Genomic DNA, 18,977 nt, shown 5'->3' with positions numbered 1-18,977 from the left:
TGGGTAAAATAATAGAATATACAAGGTCGATAAACGATCCTTATTCAGTAAATTAAGAGAAATGTTATTTCCTTGTAAATGTGTTGTCAAGATTTAACAATGGCAAACCTGTTAGAGGCAGCAACCGGCTGCACTGGTGTTAAAGAAAGCGTAGAAGAAGAACATTCATTTGGGGGCATTAACCCTGAGTACAACCTTTAAGGCATCATATCATTTGGCAGATGGCAATCCATTATCCCCAAGCAGCGGAGTAACAACAGTCAAATAGTTTGCATTTCTGTTAAACCTATGCCAACATAAAACTTATAATTCACTTTATAGGCACGCACTGTATGCAGACCAACGGGTTTAAGAGACAGCCTTTCCTGTAAGACAAAACTGAGGGTTGAATCTCCCACTCATCCGAAGTGCGCGGGAGAATACAAATTGTAAACAGCGCCATTGTTTTGCTAACGTTAGCTCCGGCTATCGAAGTGGCGCAATAGCTGTATCACCAGTTGTTAAATGAATATATTCTTTCATAAAACGTGATTTTAGACAACGAAAATCAAAATAAACCGGATTAAGACGGCTATTAAACAACATGGGACGTACTTTACTGTTGACGTCGGTTTTAACGTCGTGAACACTTGACAAGCTAACGTTCAGTAAATGGTTGACAGTAACAGTTAGCTAATACACAAATGGAGACAAAGTACCCTACCTTGGTAAGTACTTACCTTTATTTTGTGTCTCCGTTGTAATGTTTTTCCAATTAAAAGAGGGCTAAGACGTTTAGCTAAAACAGAGCGAATAAGAAGCTGCAACGTTAGCGTATCCCTTATTGTCCGTTTGGAAATGACGAACATTTTAGCTTTCGCTTCAAATTCTAGGGGAAAACATGAATTTAACGGCGAGTTTGGGTAATGCTTCCTGGGTAATGTTTTGTGTAGTTCAAACTGCGTTAGAGAGAAATAACTATGGACTTTAACGTCTTACTACTTTGAGACTGTAGTTTGTGATTAACTGTATTATGTAGTAATACAGTAAATCCTATCAATCCTATAGGTTGTTGCAGAAAATGTTTGCACAGTTTTTTTACTCCTGTCACTCCATAAACTGCCTTTAAAGTGTTTTTGGTAAAATAAACCCTTATTTTTTCTGTTCACAGAAGAGACCAAAGAGGAAACTCTGCTACCTAACTAACTCGGACAGGTATACATGACTGTGTTTCTAACATTACAGCAGATTGTGCCTAGTGTTTGTTCCTCTGACTGAGCAGAAACTTAACTGAAAATGTAGACATTCACTGCTTATCCAATGTTAACTTCCAATGGGAAATCTGTAAACTGGGGATAACACTGGTAATTGTGCGTGGGTAAGCTTAATCATGTTGCATGATGTGGTTTAGTTCTATTAAAAAAGTTATAAATTGAAACGCGGGCCTTATCCCACCACACCTACTCATCACTATTTTTAACTAATAGGCTATTGTTTGGTGTTTAGACAAATGCTGTGTCTATTTCTGATATGGATGTGAAGATTTTCTATCAGTATACTGAAGTGAAACACATTTGTACAGCCTCTACCAAACTTGAGTATGCCACAGCACAAATTGAGACCTGAAAATCTTCTGCCAAAACCAGCATACGACCACAACATGAGAGTTGAAGTTTTATCTCCATATTCTTACTTCATATGCTGATATTTACTTTTTAGAGGCATTAATAATAATAGGAAACAAAGTACAATTAACAAGCCCCTATGGTGTATTAAGTTTTAAGTCATCTGTGTTTTCTTTTCCAATATTTATCCCTTTAAACATACTCTGTGACCCTAAATGATTCCCAAGAAATTTTAATGTATCTAAAGGCTTTTTTTATATTTGCAATGTGCCATAGTGGAGTATTTGTCACAAGTTAATTCAACACCAGTTAAACCATGACACTGGTTTTATCATCATACAAAGTAAATTATAACAATGTGACATGGAAGTTAAATCTTCTGGCTGTGTTTATTTCTTGCAAATGGCCTCTTGTGACCAACCTGCAGTAACTGGACCCTGGCCCACACTTTGGGAAGCATTGTACTACAACAAATTTACAGTGCCCCTCCCTGAGTTAAACTATATATGGCAATAAAACGTTAAAGCTCTTTGACAATTAAAAAATGAAACTTGAATCACGAAAGGATTAAAAGCCATAACAATGCAATCAATGAGCAAAAGATCAGAAGAAGGCAGCAGTAATTTGTAAACGATGGATTTGCTTATGAGTGTTTAACAACTGTGAACAGTCAGAGCGATAAGACATTTGACCATAATGCATGTAAAGTACTGTAGTTTCTGTATGAATGTGGACATGTGTGGATGTGTCAAAGGGTGTTTAAAATTGGCTTTGTGGGAGTTTTAAAAATCTAATGTGTCATGCAGACTCAATTGAAATTTCCTACTTACAGATATGATGTTAACCTGCCATTTGTTTTTTTAGTCCATCCAAAAAATGGACAGGGACTCTGACTTTGGGAGACGTTGATAAATTGTTTGACGACTTGGGTGAGTTGTGCTTTTGGGTCTTTATTCCTCTGCAGCATTTTTCGGCTTGTTAAGCATTGTCATTATATCAACGTGCTTTTATTTTATCCTTTGTAGATTCACCTTCAGTTGATGATGTTGACCTAGGCCCCCCGTCTCCTCTACTCCAGAGCTCTGATAATGAGGCAAACCAGAGTGAAAAAAGTGTTTCGCCCATCCCCCTGGAGGGAAAAACACATGAAAATCCTCCTGAATGCCACAGGGTAATGTACAGTTTGTCACATATCTGCTGATTTTTAAATCATAAGTAGTCCTGCTTCTATGTTATATACTATAGGTAATGTGTTAGTCTCACAGGATGTTCCCTTAAGGTTTATTGTAGATCAGTGCCGATTTTAGATTGTCACAGATCAGCTGTTATCTGCCTTGATGTCCTCCTTTGAGAAAGATCTGACAACTTGCTGATTACAAAAAATGTTTAACTTTTAGGGTCCTAAAAGAGACATCTTGCACACCACAACAAGGTCACCCAGTCTAAATCTAGAAGTTGGTAAGAGACTTAAACTTGTATTTTTTTTTTTGTTTTTTTTTTTAAAGTGAGGTGTTTTGTTGCTTTTACTTTTACACCTTTTACATTGTGTAGAGCTGTTTATCTTGTCATATAGTGCAGCGTTTCCTTATTGCAGATTTGGACCTTCAATTAAAAAAGTATGTGCCATTGAAGACATCCAGCCCTATTGAAGAGAACATGGCTGCAGAACATGCAGCAGGGCAGGACAACGAAAACCACAGAAATGTTTCCCCAATTCTGTTTGCCTGTGAAGATGAGAGGAAAGACGAGGCAAAGAGAGAGCCTCCATCCAGTCAAAAACCACAAGGCAATGGGCATGTCGCAAAAGAGTTAGTGCCTCTGAATAGTTACTACTGGAAAATAATGTGTTGGTCATGTTTTTGTTTTCATACAAAGATCCCTGTTGTCTTTTAGGGGAGTTGTTTCTGTAAATTAGAGAACATTGTACATTTAGAGCAAGCATATTTAAGTAATTGATCTGTATTTAAATTCTCATCTTGTCTAGGAGTGATGACTTCGATCTGGAGTCTCCTCCAAATAGGATTGCTTTAAGCAAACCAAGGACGCCCAGTCACAAAAAAGAGGTGGAGAGACAGTGGTAGGTATATTTATTTCTATTTTTTTGATAATTCTAAATGTGATTAATGTGTTTCAAGCACCCTAACACTAATACTGTAAAGGCAACCACTGCAGAACAGAGGGTCCTTTTTGTCTCATGATACTTAAATTATTTTTTATTTGATACTTGCCCTTAGTTTTCTGTCTATTTAGATTTTAGATTATATGTTATGTTTAGACATGGTCTTCATATGGTCTTTTTTTTCCTGCAGTAAAGAAAGTCATACAGTCAGAGTGAACACCCCCAAGAATCCCAATCCAGTAGGTTTGAATAATAACAAAAAAACACAAAGGTAAGAAATGATGACTTGTAATGTTTTGATAGCGTAGCTTTAACTGTAAATTCCTCTCTGGATAAGTGAAGCAGACGTTGATGCCTGACTTCAGAGGAACTTGTGATGTAAAATTAGGATTTATAATATTTACATCTGAGTAGGGATAACTAATGAAATCCTTTATCAACGGGGCACCGGTGCCAACACATCTGATACCTATCAAACTGAATCAAAACAAAACTTTCTGTGCTGCATTTAGGTGCCGTTGCACTCCAATGAAACCTCCCTCCAGTTCAAATGAAAGGCACAAAACAGTTGTCTCTGATGCAACGCATCTGTGTGAGTCTTTGCTTCAAGAAGTCATAACTATTTATTTTAATACCATTTGCAACTAGCATCTTTTAAAGATATTTCTCTGAATTGTTTAGGTCTACTGTACAGAGACGGCTTTTATTCATTCGCCTTCTTCAGTGTTTTTATTGATTAACATGGGCATGCTACAATTTTATTTATTTATTTTTTTTTAAAGAGAAATCCCTCTTTTTAATGATCCGGATAGATAATGATATTTCATATATATAATCATGAAGGGATGGAGAGATCATTGATGAGTGATGTGTTTAAATGTGTGAGAGTGTTGTGTGTTGTATTAGCCAGCTCATCTAAGCAGAAAGGATATAATATAAACATTTGTCGGTTTTAGTATAAAATGTTTTAAAGGTGACATATTTTACCCTTTTAAGACATGTTTATATTGGTCTCAAAGGTCCCCAAAACATGCCCAGGAAGTTTGTTGCTGAAAAAACACTCCAGTATTAGATCCCCCCTACTTTTTAAAGTATCGATTTAGCATTGATATCAGAAAAAAGATGACAACCCTACATTGGTGGTTCCCAACCTTTTTTCTGGATTCCTTTACCTTTATCAAAGGAAAGCCATGCATGACGAAAGAAAAAAGAGAAATTCATCACTGTCAGTAATTAAAATATGTTTGTTTTTTTGCTGTTTTCATTGATAAACTCTCAGTAGGACAGACCTACGTACACACTTCCAGACCTTTGAATAAAATAGCCAGTAAATGTGTTTGCTTGATTTAATTAATACGTATGCACAGATCCCAGGTTGGTAATCACTGGTGTCAATTCTATTGCTGATTTCATAGTTAAACATGAATTCAGTTTATGTTGGGTCAAGTTAGGCTTATCACTGCTAGCTAGTAAACGGTGTGTTCTGTGGCAGAATATTTTAACTGCTAAACTGTAATTATGAATATGATGCTGAGAATTTAAGGATAACATAACTAATAATTAAATGAAATGAAGAACAGAAACAACTATTAATATGGGTTGTGCAATACAGCTTTAGCTATTTGGAGTCTCAAATGACCTTTAAAGCTTATATGGCAGCAACATTTAAACCACACTGCACTAGAGGCCAATCACTGTCAGCCACCAGTGATGGTCAGTGCTGTTTTCTAGCAGCTGAAACGTATTGGCAAAATCATAGCATGAATGTAATATAATGAAATATGTGAGTAAATGGGCTGCACACTTTTCAAGTCTGCCAAATAATTTCTGTATTCTCTGTGTTCATTCCAGGCAAGAAAAGGCAGATCTACCCGTGTCACAAGTGCAGCAGGACCCTGAACCCCCTGCTCACAACAAAAAGTCAGAAAATGTTCAGAAGGCGCCTATAGTGGAAGGTTCCACACGTGTTGGGAAAGATATGACGACTTTTCTTCAAAAGCTCAAAGAAGCTGGACTTTCCAAACCTGCGTGGTGAGTTTTAATAAGAGAACACTTTTATACCCGTTATGGTTGCTAGGCCGTCATCCTGTTCATAAAAGTAAATGGCTAAAACGATGGTTAAATGTGTTTGCTTTAACTCAAAGTATGAAATGATGACCAGTCTTTTGATGTTTAGTTCCAGGAAGTCTCAGATGCCGGTAAAAGCACCCACCCCTCCTCCTGAGCCAGAGGATGATTTCTTGATTCTGGAGGATGAACCTCCTCTCTTTATTTTCATCCCAACTAAAAACAGCACCAGTAAGAGACAGAGCAGAACATCTAGCACCGACAAAGACAGCTCAACAGACAAGGGCACAAAGGAGAGCAAACAGAATGAACTGGAAATGGAACAGGCAAAGCGCAAACAGGTCGACCAGACTGCCAATCAGAAATCAAAGAAGAAAAAACGGAAAGAGAAGAAGAGTGAGGAGCCTGAACCTGGAAATGATGTTGCTGAACTGGACCCTCCTGCAGTTAACTTAATGGAGCAAGAGGAACAGAACAAAAAGAAACCACAGCTCAAGAGGGTTCCCCCTAAAGAAAGTGACGAAACAGAGGAACTGCAGAAAGACAGCAGGGAGACAGGTGGAGAAAACGAATCTCTGAAAATAGAGAAGAAAGCTCAGAAGTCCTCTGAGATCAAGACTGATCAGTTTTTAAAAATTGTAAAAGAAAATGCCAAGACAGGCAAGGCTAAGCCAACAAAGGGAGGGAGAAAAGCCAGACAGGAGCCTAAAGAAGTAAAGGAAACTATGTGTACTGAGATTATAAAGGAACGAAGCCAGGAGCCTGAAAATCTTGCTGACCCCGGCCTTCAATCAGGTTTGAAACTCCTATTTTTAGATGTTTTCCCATGTGCTTACCAATGTTTTCCTTGTTTGTTTTCAAATTATTTTTTTATTGTAAATACTGCTCTTGTATTCAAAAGGAATGTGTTTCTATTTAAGGCAGTTTTGGGCATGAGCCTCGCAATTCTCGTAAAATCTCATCTCGCGTGAATCTGCTGCAAGGAAACCTGTTTCATGTTGGTACATGTATGATTACATTTACAGTGGTTGTCTTGATAATTTTGAACAAAACACAAAAGGCAATGGATGATAGTTCAGAGGCGAAGTCCTCATGTATGGCAAAAGCCACATAAGGGTTTAAGTATGACGTTAAGAAAAGTATCATCTCTACTTCTGTCCACACATACCGCGTCCTGTTGTTTCAGAGTGACTGGTCATGTGACACTGTACATCACGTCGTGACTTGTAAATGCAGAAAGTGTTTCCATTACATTTTTGGGATATATTTCTATATTGAATCGTCTGGAAAAAAAACCCTGATGAGAGCACAAAAACTTTTTAGTGATAATTGATAGGTTTTTCAAAACTCAGGTGTTTTCATAACCAGCTCTTTATTGTGCTATTTAGATTTTGCGCATTTCTAAGGGTGATGGAAATGCAGCTAATATTTGTTTATTTTGTCTTTGATGTCAGAAATTTAAGTGAAGAGGTGCACTTGTCCACTCACTGTTGACTAGAATCAGCCAATTTTAGGCCGTTTGGCTGTTTCCTGTAATCATCTGGTTCTCTCAAATATATATTCCTCTGCTGAGCTCAGATTAACACACATGAGCTGCGTGTCTCACATAAAGAAGAAAGTCTGTGTTTTTAATGTGAACAGAAAAATGAATTTCTATTCCATGAATGTTATTTTCTTCCTACAGACAGAGAAACTGAAGCACAAACAGAAAAAGATTCAACCAATGGAAAGGACGAACAGAACCAACAGCCTCTCCTGTCTGATGGGACTCCACCAGAAGCAGATCAGGTTCTTGGGAAAAGGAAAAGGAAGCAGACTGGACAGTGGTGGATGAATAACACAGAACATACACAAACTACAGACAACCAGCCCACTGACAAGAAGCAGCTAAAGAAAAACAAGGAGCGCGTTGCGGCATCACGTTCACCTGTGAAGGCTAAGAAGGAAAAAGTGTCCAAGAAAAAGAGCCAGACAGAGACCAAGCCTTCATTTCATCAGGAAACAAACAAAGTTCAAGAAAAAAAAGCTAAACAGAGTAAAAGGAGAAATAAAGGAGGAGAGACACCAGACAGGAAGAAAACAACAGATGAGTTGTTAGATAAGACTGAAACAGAGAGGGTGGAAGAGCTGGAGCAGCAGGCTGAGATCCCAGACAGCAACGCAGCCGTCTCAGAAGAATCATCTAGTCCTTTGGACCTTTCGCACAGACACCACAGCCTCAGCACAGGTAAGGTTGATAGATTTAGATAAATTAATAACCAACATGACAACTATGAAATGAAATTACCAATGAAATCCCTACAATTGAAAACTGCGAAAGTGTAGATGTTTTGAAGCATCTGTTGGGAGTTTTTAAGTGGTCAAGAAAAAGACTTAAATGACTACTTATACCACTCTGAGCTCCAAACCAAACCAGTTAAATGATTACCATAAAGATTGACTTTTTTAAAACTAATATTGTATGCTTCTAAATGCCGCCATGGACCTATGGCTATGGCTGTCAAATAAGATGATTAACAAGACCCTAAAGGAACAGCCCTTCATTACATTTCGCACAGCAAAAAAACGTAGTTTCACATCAACAGGATATTCACCGGGGGGGCGCCAAAATCCTGAAAGTAAAAGTTTCTTACAGGTGCTCTAACAGGAGATTGTAATCTGTGTAGAAGTTACTGCACAGACTGGAATATATTCTGTGATTTATTTTGACAGTATTTAAGAAAGTTCATACTGATGCACCGCCAACAAGAAGAACTAATCGACATGGCTGGTTTTATTTAACAAGGGATACACAAAATCCTCTGCATCATATCAGTATTGTGAGATTTTAACAATTCTGCAGATGTTAAAGAGAAAGCAGGTCCATAGAAATACTGGAGAGATTTATTGCTCATTAAACTAAAATAATCTCTGTATATGTAGCTGTATTGAGTAGGGCAGGTAATTAATCAAAATTTAGATTAAATTACAATATGGCTTACTGCCATTTTAAACTTGCAGAAGGTGCAATATTTCTTTGACCTGAAATATGAGTCAAAACACCAGTTTAGTATCTTGTTGTAGCAAACATGCATCATGCATATTTAAGTGTCATTTCAAATGTCATGTCATTTTCATGAAAAGTTAGCAAACCATGATATTTTCTTTGTTTTAGAATGTTTTTCTTATTAAAACTTAGAATGGCATAATAATGATCACTGCCTTGTATACAACAATTCATTCATTGTTCAGCCCTAGTTTAATCTCCCTAAAAGTGTGTTGGAAATAATAAGGAATGATTTATTGCTTGTGTTCTTTTAAAATACATAAGACAAGGAATTTAAAAATAAATGCATATTAAATCACAATCACAAGGAAGAAGGAACTCAAAATGCATTTTTTTTATTATTTTGAATTGGTGCTTTGTATCTTTCATAAAACTGAGAATCTTTGTATCGTAAATGTAAGGGAGTACTCCAACCAGGACTGGCTGCCCTGCACCGTGCTCCCTCATTCCCTGCTGACCTGCTCTCGTTGCTCCATACATCATTACACTGTAATAAGAATGAGCCTCCCGGAGTCAGTGCAATGGAGAAATACACAGATAGCATTACAGTTATTACTCTGTGGTTTATTATGTGTCATTTTGGTCAGATAAGTTTTGTGTACAGTAGTCTATACATCTGTGCTTGTTGGCCAACTTGACTAAAGAAGCCCCCTCTTCTATCAGAGCCTCTGGGACAGTGCGGATTGCCTAGTGTGAGTGGGCTCTTAAAGAAAGGATTCACAGATACTGATAGCAGTATTGTGGATCAGCGCTGATACCCAGAGAAAGGGATGAGGAAGGGTTGAAGAACATCTTTGAAAATAAAGCAAACTTTCAAAATAATTTTCAAAGCAGCTATGGTATCATTAAGTTCTTCTATTTTTTTTGTGTCAGTTAGTACCCAAATCAAATAACTTCTGTTCCAGTTTTAAAGCATAATAAATAATCTTTGTGATGTTTTTCAGGTGATCAGGTTTTTCAAAGAGTGTACCATCACGTCTCTGCTGACAAACAGCCCATCACACCAGTGCCTGCCTCTCCCATAGGGCAGAGGGATCAACTCAGAGAAGCAGAGTCACAGAAACGGAGGAGGAAACCTCCTGGTAATTGGTGGGCAGCTGATGGCAAGACACAGGAAGTAGAAAACATCTCACAACCTCAGCAGAAGGCCAAAGCTCAGAAGGAAAGAAAGAAGCAGAGCAAACAGAGTAGGCCTTCTAAACTGGGGACTCCTAAAAATGGCAATGTTGCAGCCTCATCTAAACCACAAGAGGGAGCTAGTGTTCCTCCTCTGACGGTGAAGCCTCTGTCCGCTCCAAAGACTGTCAAGCGCTCTCTGGCCACGTTTAAAGACATTTTCACTTCAGCTGCAGAGACCCCAGTTGTGCTGAGCTGCAGAGGAGCAGGTCAGAAAAAAACACCTATAGTCACTGTGACAGATCGTTCAGCACATGAGAAAAGTGTAGAAGGTATTCTCTGTGTGGACGCTGTCGAGTCCAACAGCCCTCCAAACCAAGACCCCCCACTGGACAGCAAGTATAAGTCAGAGGAAAAGTAAGGAAGCAATACTTGTTGCTCATAACCTTTGGCTTTTATGGTATTTTGCAGTTTTGTTTTCATGATTTTTTTTTTTATTAATATCAGTGTTATTATTTCTTACAGTTCAATAACCTTCAGAAGTGGCCCGCGTTCTTTGATTGAGCTTCAGGAATACGAGGACGACAATTTAAGTATGTTGTTAACAAGACTTTAAATTTCAGTTTTTGTGTCTCCAACATTTAGATTGTAAATGTTTCTGTTTTCCTACATTTTCTTCTTTCAGATTTTTTTAAAAATCCAAAAATAGACACATTTGTTCTTGATGAATTGTTGATAAGAAATTGGGAAAGTAACTGATGTTGTTTTTCACAAGCTTGGAAAAACTTTTTGCCACTTCAATACTTTGTGATAGGGTTTTTCCGATTCTGATACCAGTATCAAAAATACGTCTGATACTGCCTAAAATGCAGGTAGGAATCGGCAAGTACACAATTTTATGCACCGATCCGATACTGTTTGGTTTAGCTTTGTTTGTGTAGCCATGCTAAATGGCACGGGCTTCAGTTTTTAGAGCAGCAAAGAAGAACTGAAGACCCTACTGCAGCAGCAAAGAATGGTGGCTACGTGACAGTTTTTCTCTGAATGTGATCGTTAAAGCGCTTTCCAGACCAGTGCTGTCATACATGGCAAGAAGTGACAATAACTTGAACCATAAATCATTGCCTCTTGCTTGTTTTCCTCTTAAAGCTAGCCATTGTGCCTACCCATTAACACTGTTGATGCCTTTGAATTGCTTGCGGCAGCATTTTTAGCAAGCCTTGAACTCGTGCGACTTTTGAGGACTTTAATGATTAAATCCACACTAGTTAATCTGATATTGAACGTCTTTCTATCCATTTTAATTGACTTACGATCATTTATTACCACTAGCTTGAATGCTAACCATATCATATTCATAATCATATTGTGTTCAGCCAATCACAGGCTGTTCTGTAATCACATTATGCTGCCTGAATAGAGCATAATGGAGAGAGAGAGAGAGTCTGTGGTGCAGCCCCCTGTATTATTATTTTAATATTTAGCAGTAAAACTCAATAATCAGCAGGAAAACAACTTTGGGGTCACAGAGATGCTGAACATTATGATTCTATTTGTTGAGCTATGTTTTGAGTCAAATATAGGTCTAAAGTAATTTGCTAGTCTGCACAATCAGTCCAGAAAGTTCACACCTGTGTCGTGTAAGTACTCAGTATAGGCCGATACCCAACACCTTGGTATCGGAATTGTATCAGGAAGGAAAAAATGGTATCTGAACATCCCTACTTTGTGATTCCACTTTTTCAACAATAGTCTCATTAATTTACAGGATTCCATTGCATATACTGTATTTTCCGGACTATAAGTCGCTCCGGAGTATAAGTCGCATCAGTCAAAAAATGCGTCATGAAGAGGAAAAAAAACATATATAAGTCGCACTGGACTATAAGTCGCATTTATTTACACGTAACACGTAGAAGGCCCACCTGCAAAGTCATTTATATTCATCTTCCTGGCAACTACCAGGGCGTGGAGATGTAACTGCACCGTTGACAAGCCTCTCCTGGCAGCACGTTGTTCAAGCACCATCTGTGGACTCGTTCCTCCAGCTCTGGCCATCTTGCCTTCAGCCCGCAATTAGCTTTCTTTGTTTTCTTCATTGCAGTAAAAGTAACCTCTGCTTTTCGCAAGTCCCTCACAACTTTCTCACTCACTCCAAACTTTCTTTCTGTTTTCTTTAAGTTAATGTTTCAGTTCATTTTTTCAGTGGTACAGGAGCAGCATATAGTTGTCACAAGCATAGAGCGCCCTCTAGCGGCTATAGACGGTAATGTTTACTCCTTGGTTCATGTCAGTCAGTATGAATTAACGTTTAAAAACATGTTAAATTATATATATTTTTTGATATATAAGTCGCACCTGACTATAAGTCGCAGGACCAGCCAAACTATGAAAAAAAGTGCAACCTATAGTCCAGAAAATACGGTAAGCTAAAAGCTGCTGCAAGCAAATGAGAGAATGCTGTCCAAAAAAAACGCATACATTGACAACCTACATATTTGTGTATTTAGGACAGTGAGCAGGAGTTTGCCTGCAATATACAGTGCTTAACAAATTTATTAGACCACCTGTCATGTTTGTCTCAGAGACCATCCAGCATCATGAAGTGCTTTAATGCGGACTCTTTCATTTTCAGTGAGCTCTCCACATTTTACCATTTTTAACAGGAAAGAGGAATTTCAAACTGAATTCACCCAAATTTGAGCTGGCTCACTGGGCTTCTCTGAGAAGTCAGAAATGAATCAAGCATAACATTCAACCACTAAAACTAATTTTTCTGTTCAGGAATGCAAGTAAATAACTATAATTTGACTAATTAATCAAGAAATATTAATGTGCTGTACTATTTTTTCAGGGTTTTTTTTTTTTTTTTTTTTTTGTAAATCGGTAAATCTGAAAATTCATGGATAACAATAGGCTGTGGCATAAACCTTACTTTGGTTAGGGTTAGGTTGGTCTAATAAATTTGTTATGCACTGTATATGCTGCCTGGTCTGGTTGCAACTTACCACTGGTTGCAAGAGAAGCATTAATTCAAAGCAAAATGGAGAGAAAATCCAGTGTCATCTCAGTCTGCATGAATAAAATGAAAACTCTACATCTGCCAGTTGTTTTAATTCGGTATTTACACTGAGCCCCCTAACCTTCTGTTGGGGTTTAAAAATGCAGCAGGTTAGTTTGAACATGTCACTGTGTTTAAACAGCTTTACAACATAATTGACTGAAAGGCAAATATTAGAGCTGTCACTCTGTTTGCACTGTATTTAAAAACACAGTTTTCTGATTGATCTTAATGAAACTCTGCTTTTCTCCTCTCCAGCTCTGCCGTCATCCAGCATCCATAGTCCCCTCTCTGCATCAGATCTGTGTGCTCCTCCTCTGAAACCGCTCATCCTACAGCCGCAGGACGAGGCCAACCTGACAGAGTGGTTTAAGAGTCTGTGGTCTGCCTCAGTCAATAGTAAGAAAATCATTGTTGCACACAGCGCTCTACATAAAAATTAAAAAATATGAGGAAAAAAATTACATGACACTGAACACCAGTTCTACCCTTCAGTCCATGCACAACATTAGACAATATGCAGCTAAGAAAGTACTCAGTAAAACAGGCACAACTAAGGAACTGAGGCTTTCAAATCATGTCTGATTTGAAATGCATAGTTGAATTTTTTTTACAGTGACTTTAAAAATATCTGAACCCAAACATTAATTATTTGTTCCCTTTCATATTTCTGGAACTGAGTGGTTAAAGATGTGACTGCAGGAAAGTACTCCAGGAACAGTTAGAAAGCTTTTTCAGAGTCTGTGTGACTGAAGAATCATCAGCCATGTAGACTTTTGTGGTTCAACTTCCATTTAAAGGTGCAATATGGTAGCTTTTCAAACTGAAAGATCCAAGCTTATTAAAAAAATGCAACTCTTAAGTTAATTACCTGTATACTCATAGTACCTCAAATATTAGCATCCGTCAAAGCAAGAAAAAATCTTGGTTTTCATTGTCATAACGGTGAGTTTCATGTCACATTGGCTGTCATGAAAGAGCTGCAGTAAAAATGCTGGATGTTGGGTGAAAGGCTGCCACATGAGGAAGTGTGAACGGCTAACTGGAGTGGCTATTATGTTGCTGTATCTCATTCATGACTATTCTGTACTATTGGCTGTGCCTTTTTGCCAAGGTGCCTGCTGTAACATGAAACTCTATCCCTGCAACTCCTGTAATATTGTTGCTCTGCTCAGCTATGCAGCCTACTTCTTGTTTTGAATTAAGGACTCTGGTTTAAAAAAAAAAAAAAAAAAACCTCATGGTGAATTTGCTAAACTACAAACTGATGTTTCATGGATGAACTTCACACAAAGGAAAAACCTGTTAAAAGTGGCCGTCCTGGTTAAAACTGTGAGCTAGTCACAAAACATTCTGAGATTGCCCTCAGTATTAACATAAAAAAACAAAACAAAACTAATAATTTTTTATCCTTTTTTGCTTTTGTGTACAGTAAGGTGAGGCTATAACCAGCTAGCCTAGCCTGGAAACAGTAGGGGAGAGTGATGCTGAAGCCGCTTTCTCTGCCAAGGGCATTGAGCACCCAGAACACTGGATTTCATTGGTTTAGAAGTAAAAATAAGTGCTACCATGACTTAAAAAGCTGGCTATGGACACAGGTCCTTATGCATACTCTTTTGTTTAAAGTATACCAAATATTTCTTATCAAACTGCACAGTTATTTCATATGAAACATGTAAAGGAAACAGAGACTTTGAGTGGTTTTGTTGCAACTCATCATTTGATGACTTTTTGTTTGAAATCATCTCAGAAGCTTCTGAAGTGACTCCAGATCAGTTCGACTGGTATTTCTATCAGGGCCGAGCACTCGGCTTCATGGTGGATTGGAACTCTGGAACCATCTGTAACGGGAAAATCCTGCTGGGCTCCTACATGAAGAAACCTCTGTGGGTGGATCACAACGCCACAGCAGTCAGTAAACTTCTCCCTATTCTCATTAAAAAATGTTTAATCCTGTTTTTCTTTCTTTACTTATTTCTATTGTTGTCTTTTTAGGTTTTTAACTTACTAACAAGCTCAGTGAGCGTAACCATCAATGGCAGCGAGTCCCACTTCAATCCAGGACAGTCCTTCATGGTGCCATGTGGTAAGAGTGATACGTCAAGACATGTATTCAAGGCTGTCACAATATTTCAGGGAGACCTTTCATTGACTCTAACATGTTTCTCTTTCTGACTGCTGTTCATGCTCTCTTCACAGGTCAGGCTTACAGCATCAAAAACATCAGCGCACAGCCTGCTGTTCTCTACTTCACCAGGATATTAGCAGAAAGTTTGGACTGAATAAGCAGCCTCATGTTTCTTTTATCCCTCAATCTCTGAATATGTATAAAAGACTGGGTATGTTTCACATAATTTAAATGGATCTTCTCTCTTTGTTAGAACATGAAGTGTAAATATCAGATCTTTGTTTTTAAAACTTAGTTGACCGTAAGTCCTGATTCCAGTGATAAAATTTTTGATAAAACAAAAAAATGAAAAGTTGTAAATAAAATGTTGTGCTTTTTATTTTAAACGTTCCATGGTTTGATTGTGTCCATCCTTCTAGGGGAAGTGCACAGCTGTAGTTTGTTACGAATGTTGACTGAGGGTGGTCAGGGTTTTTATCTGCAATTAAATATATAACAATACCATGAATTGGCAACCAGATACGTTGATATTTAATTTGAGTCAGTGTAAAGAAATAATCTGTTAACTTCAAAAAATATTTAAATCATCATCTCAAGATCTCTACTTACCTCTCTTTGGTCTCCAGGTCGCCATACTGGTTAGTTGTTGTGATCTGGTCTGTCACAGCGACCAGGTTATTACCTCCACCAAGGAGGTTATGTGATCAGCAGGGTTTGTTAGTTTGTAGTTTGTTTGTTAGCAACATAACTGAAAAAGTTATTGATGGATTTTGATGAAATTGTCAGAAATGGCATAAGGAAGAACTGATTAGATTTTGGGAGTCATCCGGATCACCGTCCGGATCCAGGAATTTTTGAAAGGATTCTTTACTATTGGGAGATAAGGCTAATAGCAGAAGTCTGCACTCTCCAAGTGCTTTTCTAGTTTTGTTGTGTTGTAGATCGCCAGGAAGGGGCCTGTTGTCATAACGGGAAATTCAGTATTATCTTGAAATAACAAGATAAATACATCAATATTTCAAGAAAACAGGGATATATCACATCACAGAAAAATTGAGTACATGTAATGTCTGGATTCTCGTCAGTTGAAGGTGTCTGTTCATCATTTGTTAGACCTTTACACTAACATTTGGAATATATGAAATAATTAATAACTAAGAAAACAATAGCACAAGAAGTACCTTCTCATATACTAGCAGGAGATGCAACAACTTAATCCTTCACATTAGTAACACAAGACCACAGAACCCCTCACTGTATCTCTGCACAACAAACCACTGCCAGTAGACTACAAGTCAGAAATAACAGTGGCACAAGGTGTAAAGCGTGACCTTGATCTTCCACTGAAAATCTTATCAGTCCATCCTCGAGTCCAAAGAGGATGTTTGTGCTTTGAAGATGTTCCCTCCAGGTGATGCTCAGATTTCATGTTTACAAGAATGATGCAGACGTACGTGCAACTCTACAGAATAAAAATGCCTCTGATGTTGGCTGCAAGGAAAGTTCTTCAAATAAGAAAAACTAAAAGAAAAAAACATTTGAATGTACATTGTGTCAAAGGGAAATCTAACCTTGCAGAGCAGATGGATTCCAGTTGTTCATCAATAAATCCATGCAATGCATAATGAAACAGTCACATGATCATTTATGAAGTCAGGGCTTGGTTGGAGTTCCTTTTACACAAATTACTGCATCTATGCAACATGGCATGGCAGTCAGTCCGTGGCACTGCTGTGCTGTTATGAAACCCAGTTTGCTCTGGTAACAGCCTTCAGCTCGTCTGTTTTGTTAAGTCCAGTGTCTCTCATCTTCCTCTTGACATTTTCCCAGAGATTCTCTGTGAGGTTCAGGTCAGACCAGTTGGCTAGACATTTAAACACAGTAACACCATGGTCAGCAGACCAGTTTCTGGTAGTTTTGGCTTCGCTGTGGGCAGGTGCCAAGTCTCGCAGGAAAAGGAAATCAGTATCTCCACAAAGTTCAGCAGATGGAAGCATGAGGTGCTTTAAAATCTCCTGCTAGACGGTTGACAGCGTTGCCTCTGGACTTGATAAAGAACAGTGGACCAACAGCAGCAGATGACACCCTAAACCATCACTGACCTTGGAAACTTAAAACACTGCACTTTAAGCACACTGGGATCTGTGCCTCACAGATCTTCCTCCAGACTCTGGGTTTTGATTTCCAAATGAAACACTTTGAACCACTGAGCAACAGTACAGTTCTTTTTATCCTAAGTACACGTGAGAAGCTTTACATTATTTGTGGTTAAGGACCAGCTCCACACTAAGAACACAACACTTGTAGCCCATTTCCTTGCTACGTCTGTGCTGTGGCTCGTGATCCACTGACTCCAGCCCCAGTCCGCTCCTTGTGAAGCTCCCCTAAGTTCTTGAATCTGCTTTGTTTGACAACCCTCGGAAGGCTGAGCTCATCCCAGTTGCTTGTGTCAACTTTCCATGAATAAGCTTTAATACGGCCTCTGAGATCAGCCTGCCCTTTCAACAGTGACCTTCTGTGGCTTACCCTCCTAGTGAAGGGCATCGGTGATCTTCCTCTGGACAAGAGTCAAGACAGCAGCCTTCACCTTGTGGTTGTGTGAACCAAACCTGATTGAGCGGAAGAAAGCTCAGAAAACCTTTGTAACCTTGACTTTTCCACAATATTTTACAACCTGTATTGCTGAAAAGATAATAAACTGTACCCAACATGTTTCTTTAACAAGAGCACAGAGACTGCTCAATTATACCCGAATAAGAAACCGTGATTTTACTGATTCTTCATAATAATTTGATTATGGATTTTTTTTCTCTGGATTAAACTCTCATTGGAAAAGGTCATATTTTCTGCTATCCTAACAAAAGACAGAAAATTGAGACGGATTGAGAATTAATCTTTAAAGCTAGCAGCAACCCAAGAGCCAAGTTGGAGGGGAGAAAAGTCACAATCAGCAGAAAAGGTAAAGAAAAAAAATCAGTTTGTTTGTGTTGGCTGCCTTAACTTGAGCTAAAATGCAAATGCAAACTCTCATTTTGAAGATTGTGTAAGACTGCCACTAAATAATATATTCCTGAGAGTCTGCCTCACATTAAGCTGCAACTCAGCCCTCCACAACAAAATGAACCTAATTAGTCACATTTCTATCCCTTAGTTAATTTGAAACGGCTGAAAGGTGTAACCACATGGTTATGTGGGCAGGTTTTTAAAGCAGTAATACATTTGTGGTGGCGATTATGTTTATCCTTTTAATTTAAATAGGTGTCGCTTATAGATTGTAAGGTTTATCTTCTTCATTGAACAGTGTAGATGAAACTGCAGCGTGCATATTTTATATTGTCTTCCACAAATCTTTTAAGGCATCAAAAGCCCCGTAAACTCAGCAGGTGCTCAAATCTCTGAATAATAAATATGACTTGCAGTATTGTGAGCCTTTAGATTCAGGAAGAAAACACGTCATTGTGTAACTTAATAGAGGGTGAACAGATTCAGTAATGAGCCCACATTCATATAAAGTATTCTCTTCTCTGAGCTTTGCATGCCATGAATTCATTAGTCCACACAAAGGCTATGCGGGGTTTCTGTGATTAGTCTGGGTCTCACTTCTTGGGACAGAGTTCAAGCATTCAGTATGATTTCCTTCCTTTGTTTAGGTTGGCTCTCAACATTTGTTTGGGTCTGTGTCTGAGCTGATAGTCTGAAGGAGTTGATAATAAACTCTTTTCAATGCAGGTGTTAAGAATTACTCCATGAATCATCACATAACAATCAAATGATTTGTAGGGTATTTTTCTAGTGACTTTATTTCAACATTAGCAGAATCTTATCAAGGAAAAATA

General features: G+C 38.3%; 1 protein-coding gene across 1 annotated transcript; it reads left to right on the top strand.

Moving 5' to 3' along the window:
- Positions 1-420: 420 nt before the first annotated feature.
- si:ch211-161h7.4 (inner centromere protein) lies at positions 421-15,505 on the top strand. The gene is made up of 17 exons (XM_041814754.1): positions 421-707; positions 1,151-1,194; positions 2,469-2,533; positions 2,630-2,775; positions 3,002-3,062; positions 3,199-3,412; positions 3,589-3,681; positions 3,914-3,994; positions 5,575-5,754; positions 5,900-6,585; positions 7,475-8,017; positions 9,781-10,369; positions 10,478-10,545; positions 13,272-13,412; positions 14,764-14,924; positions 15,009-15,099; positions 15,213-15,505. The coding sequence occupies exons 1-17, from the start codon at positions 684-686 to the stop codon at positions 15,293-15,295; spliced, it is 3,270 nt and encodes a 1,089-aa protein (XP_041670688.1). The 5' UTR covers positions 421-683; the 3' UTR covers positions 15,296-15,505.
- The last annotated feature ends 3,472 nt before the right edge of the window (positions 15,506-18,977 follow it).

This window comes from Cheilinus undulatus, linkage group 19 (assembly GCF_018320785.1).
Source record: "Cheilinus undulatus linkage group 19, ASM1832078v1, whole genome shotgun sequence".
NCBI lineage: Eukaryota > Metazoa > Chordata > Actinopteri > Labriformes > Labridae > Cheilinus > Cheilinus undulatus.
Note: the sequence above shows the minus strand (reverse complement) of the source record. Positions and strands in the feature narration are given on the sequence as shown.

Bases quoted from the DNA above. Each gene is read 5' to 3' on its own strand.
- si:ch211-161h7.4 (XM_041814754.1), top strand. From the start codon at position 684: ATGGAGACAAAGTACCCTACCTTG. The intron at 1,195-2,468 runs GTATACATGACT...TTGTTTTTTTAG, and splicing joins TACCTAACTAACTCGGACAG to TCCATCCAAAAAATGGACAG. The intron at 10,370-10,477 runs GTAAGGAAGCAA...TATTTCTTACAG, and splicing joins AAGTATAAGTCAGAGGAAAA to TTCAATAACCTTCAGAAGTG.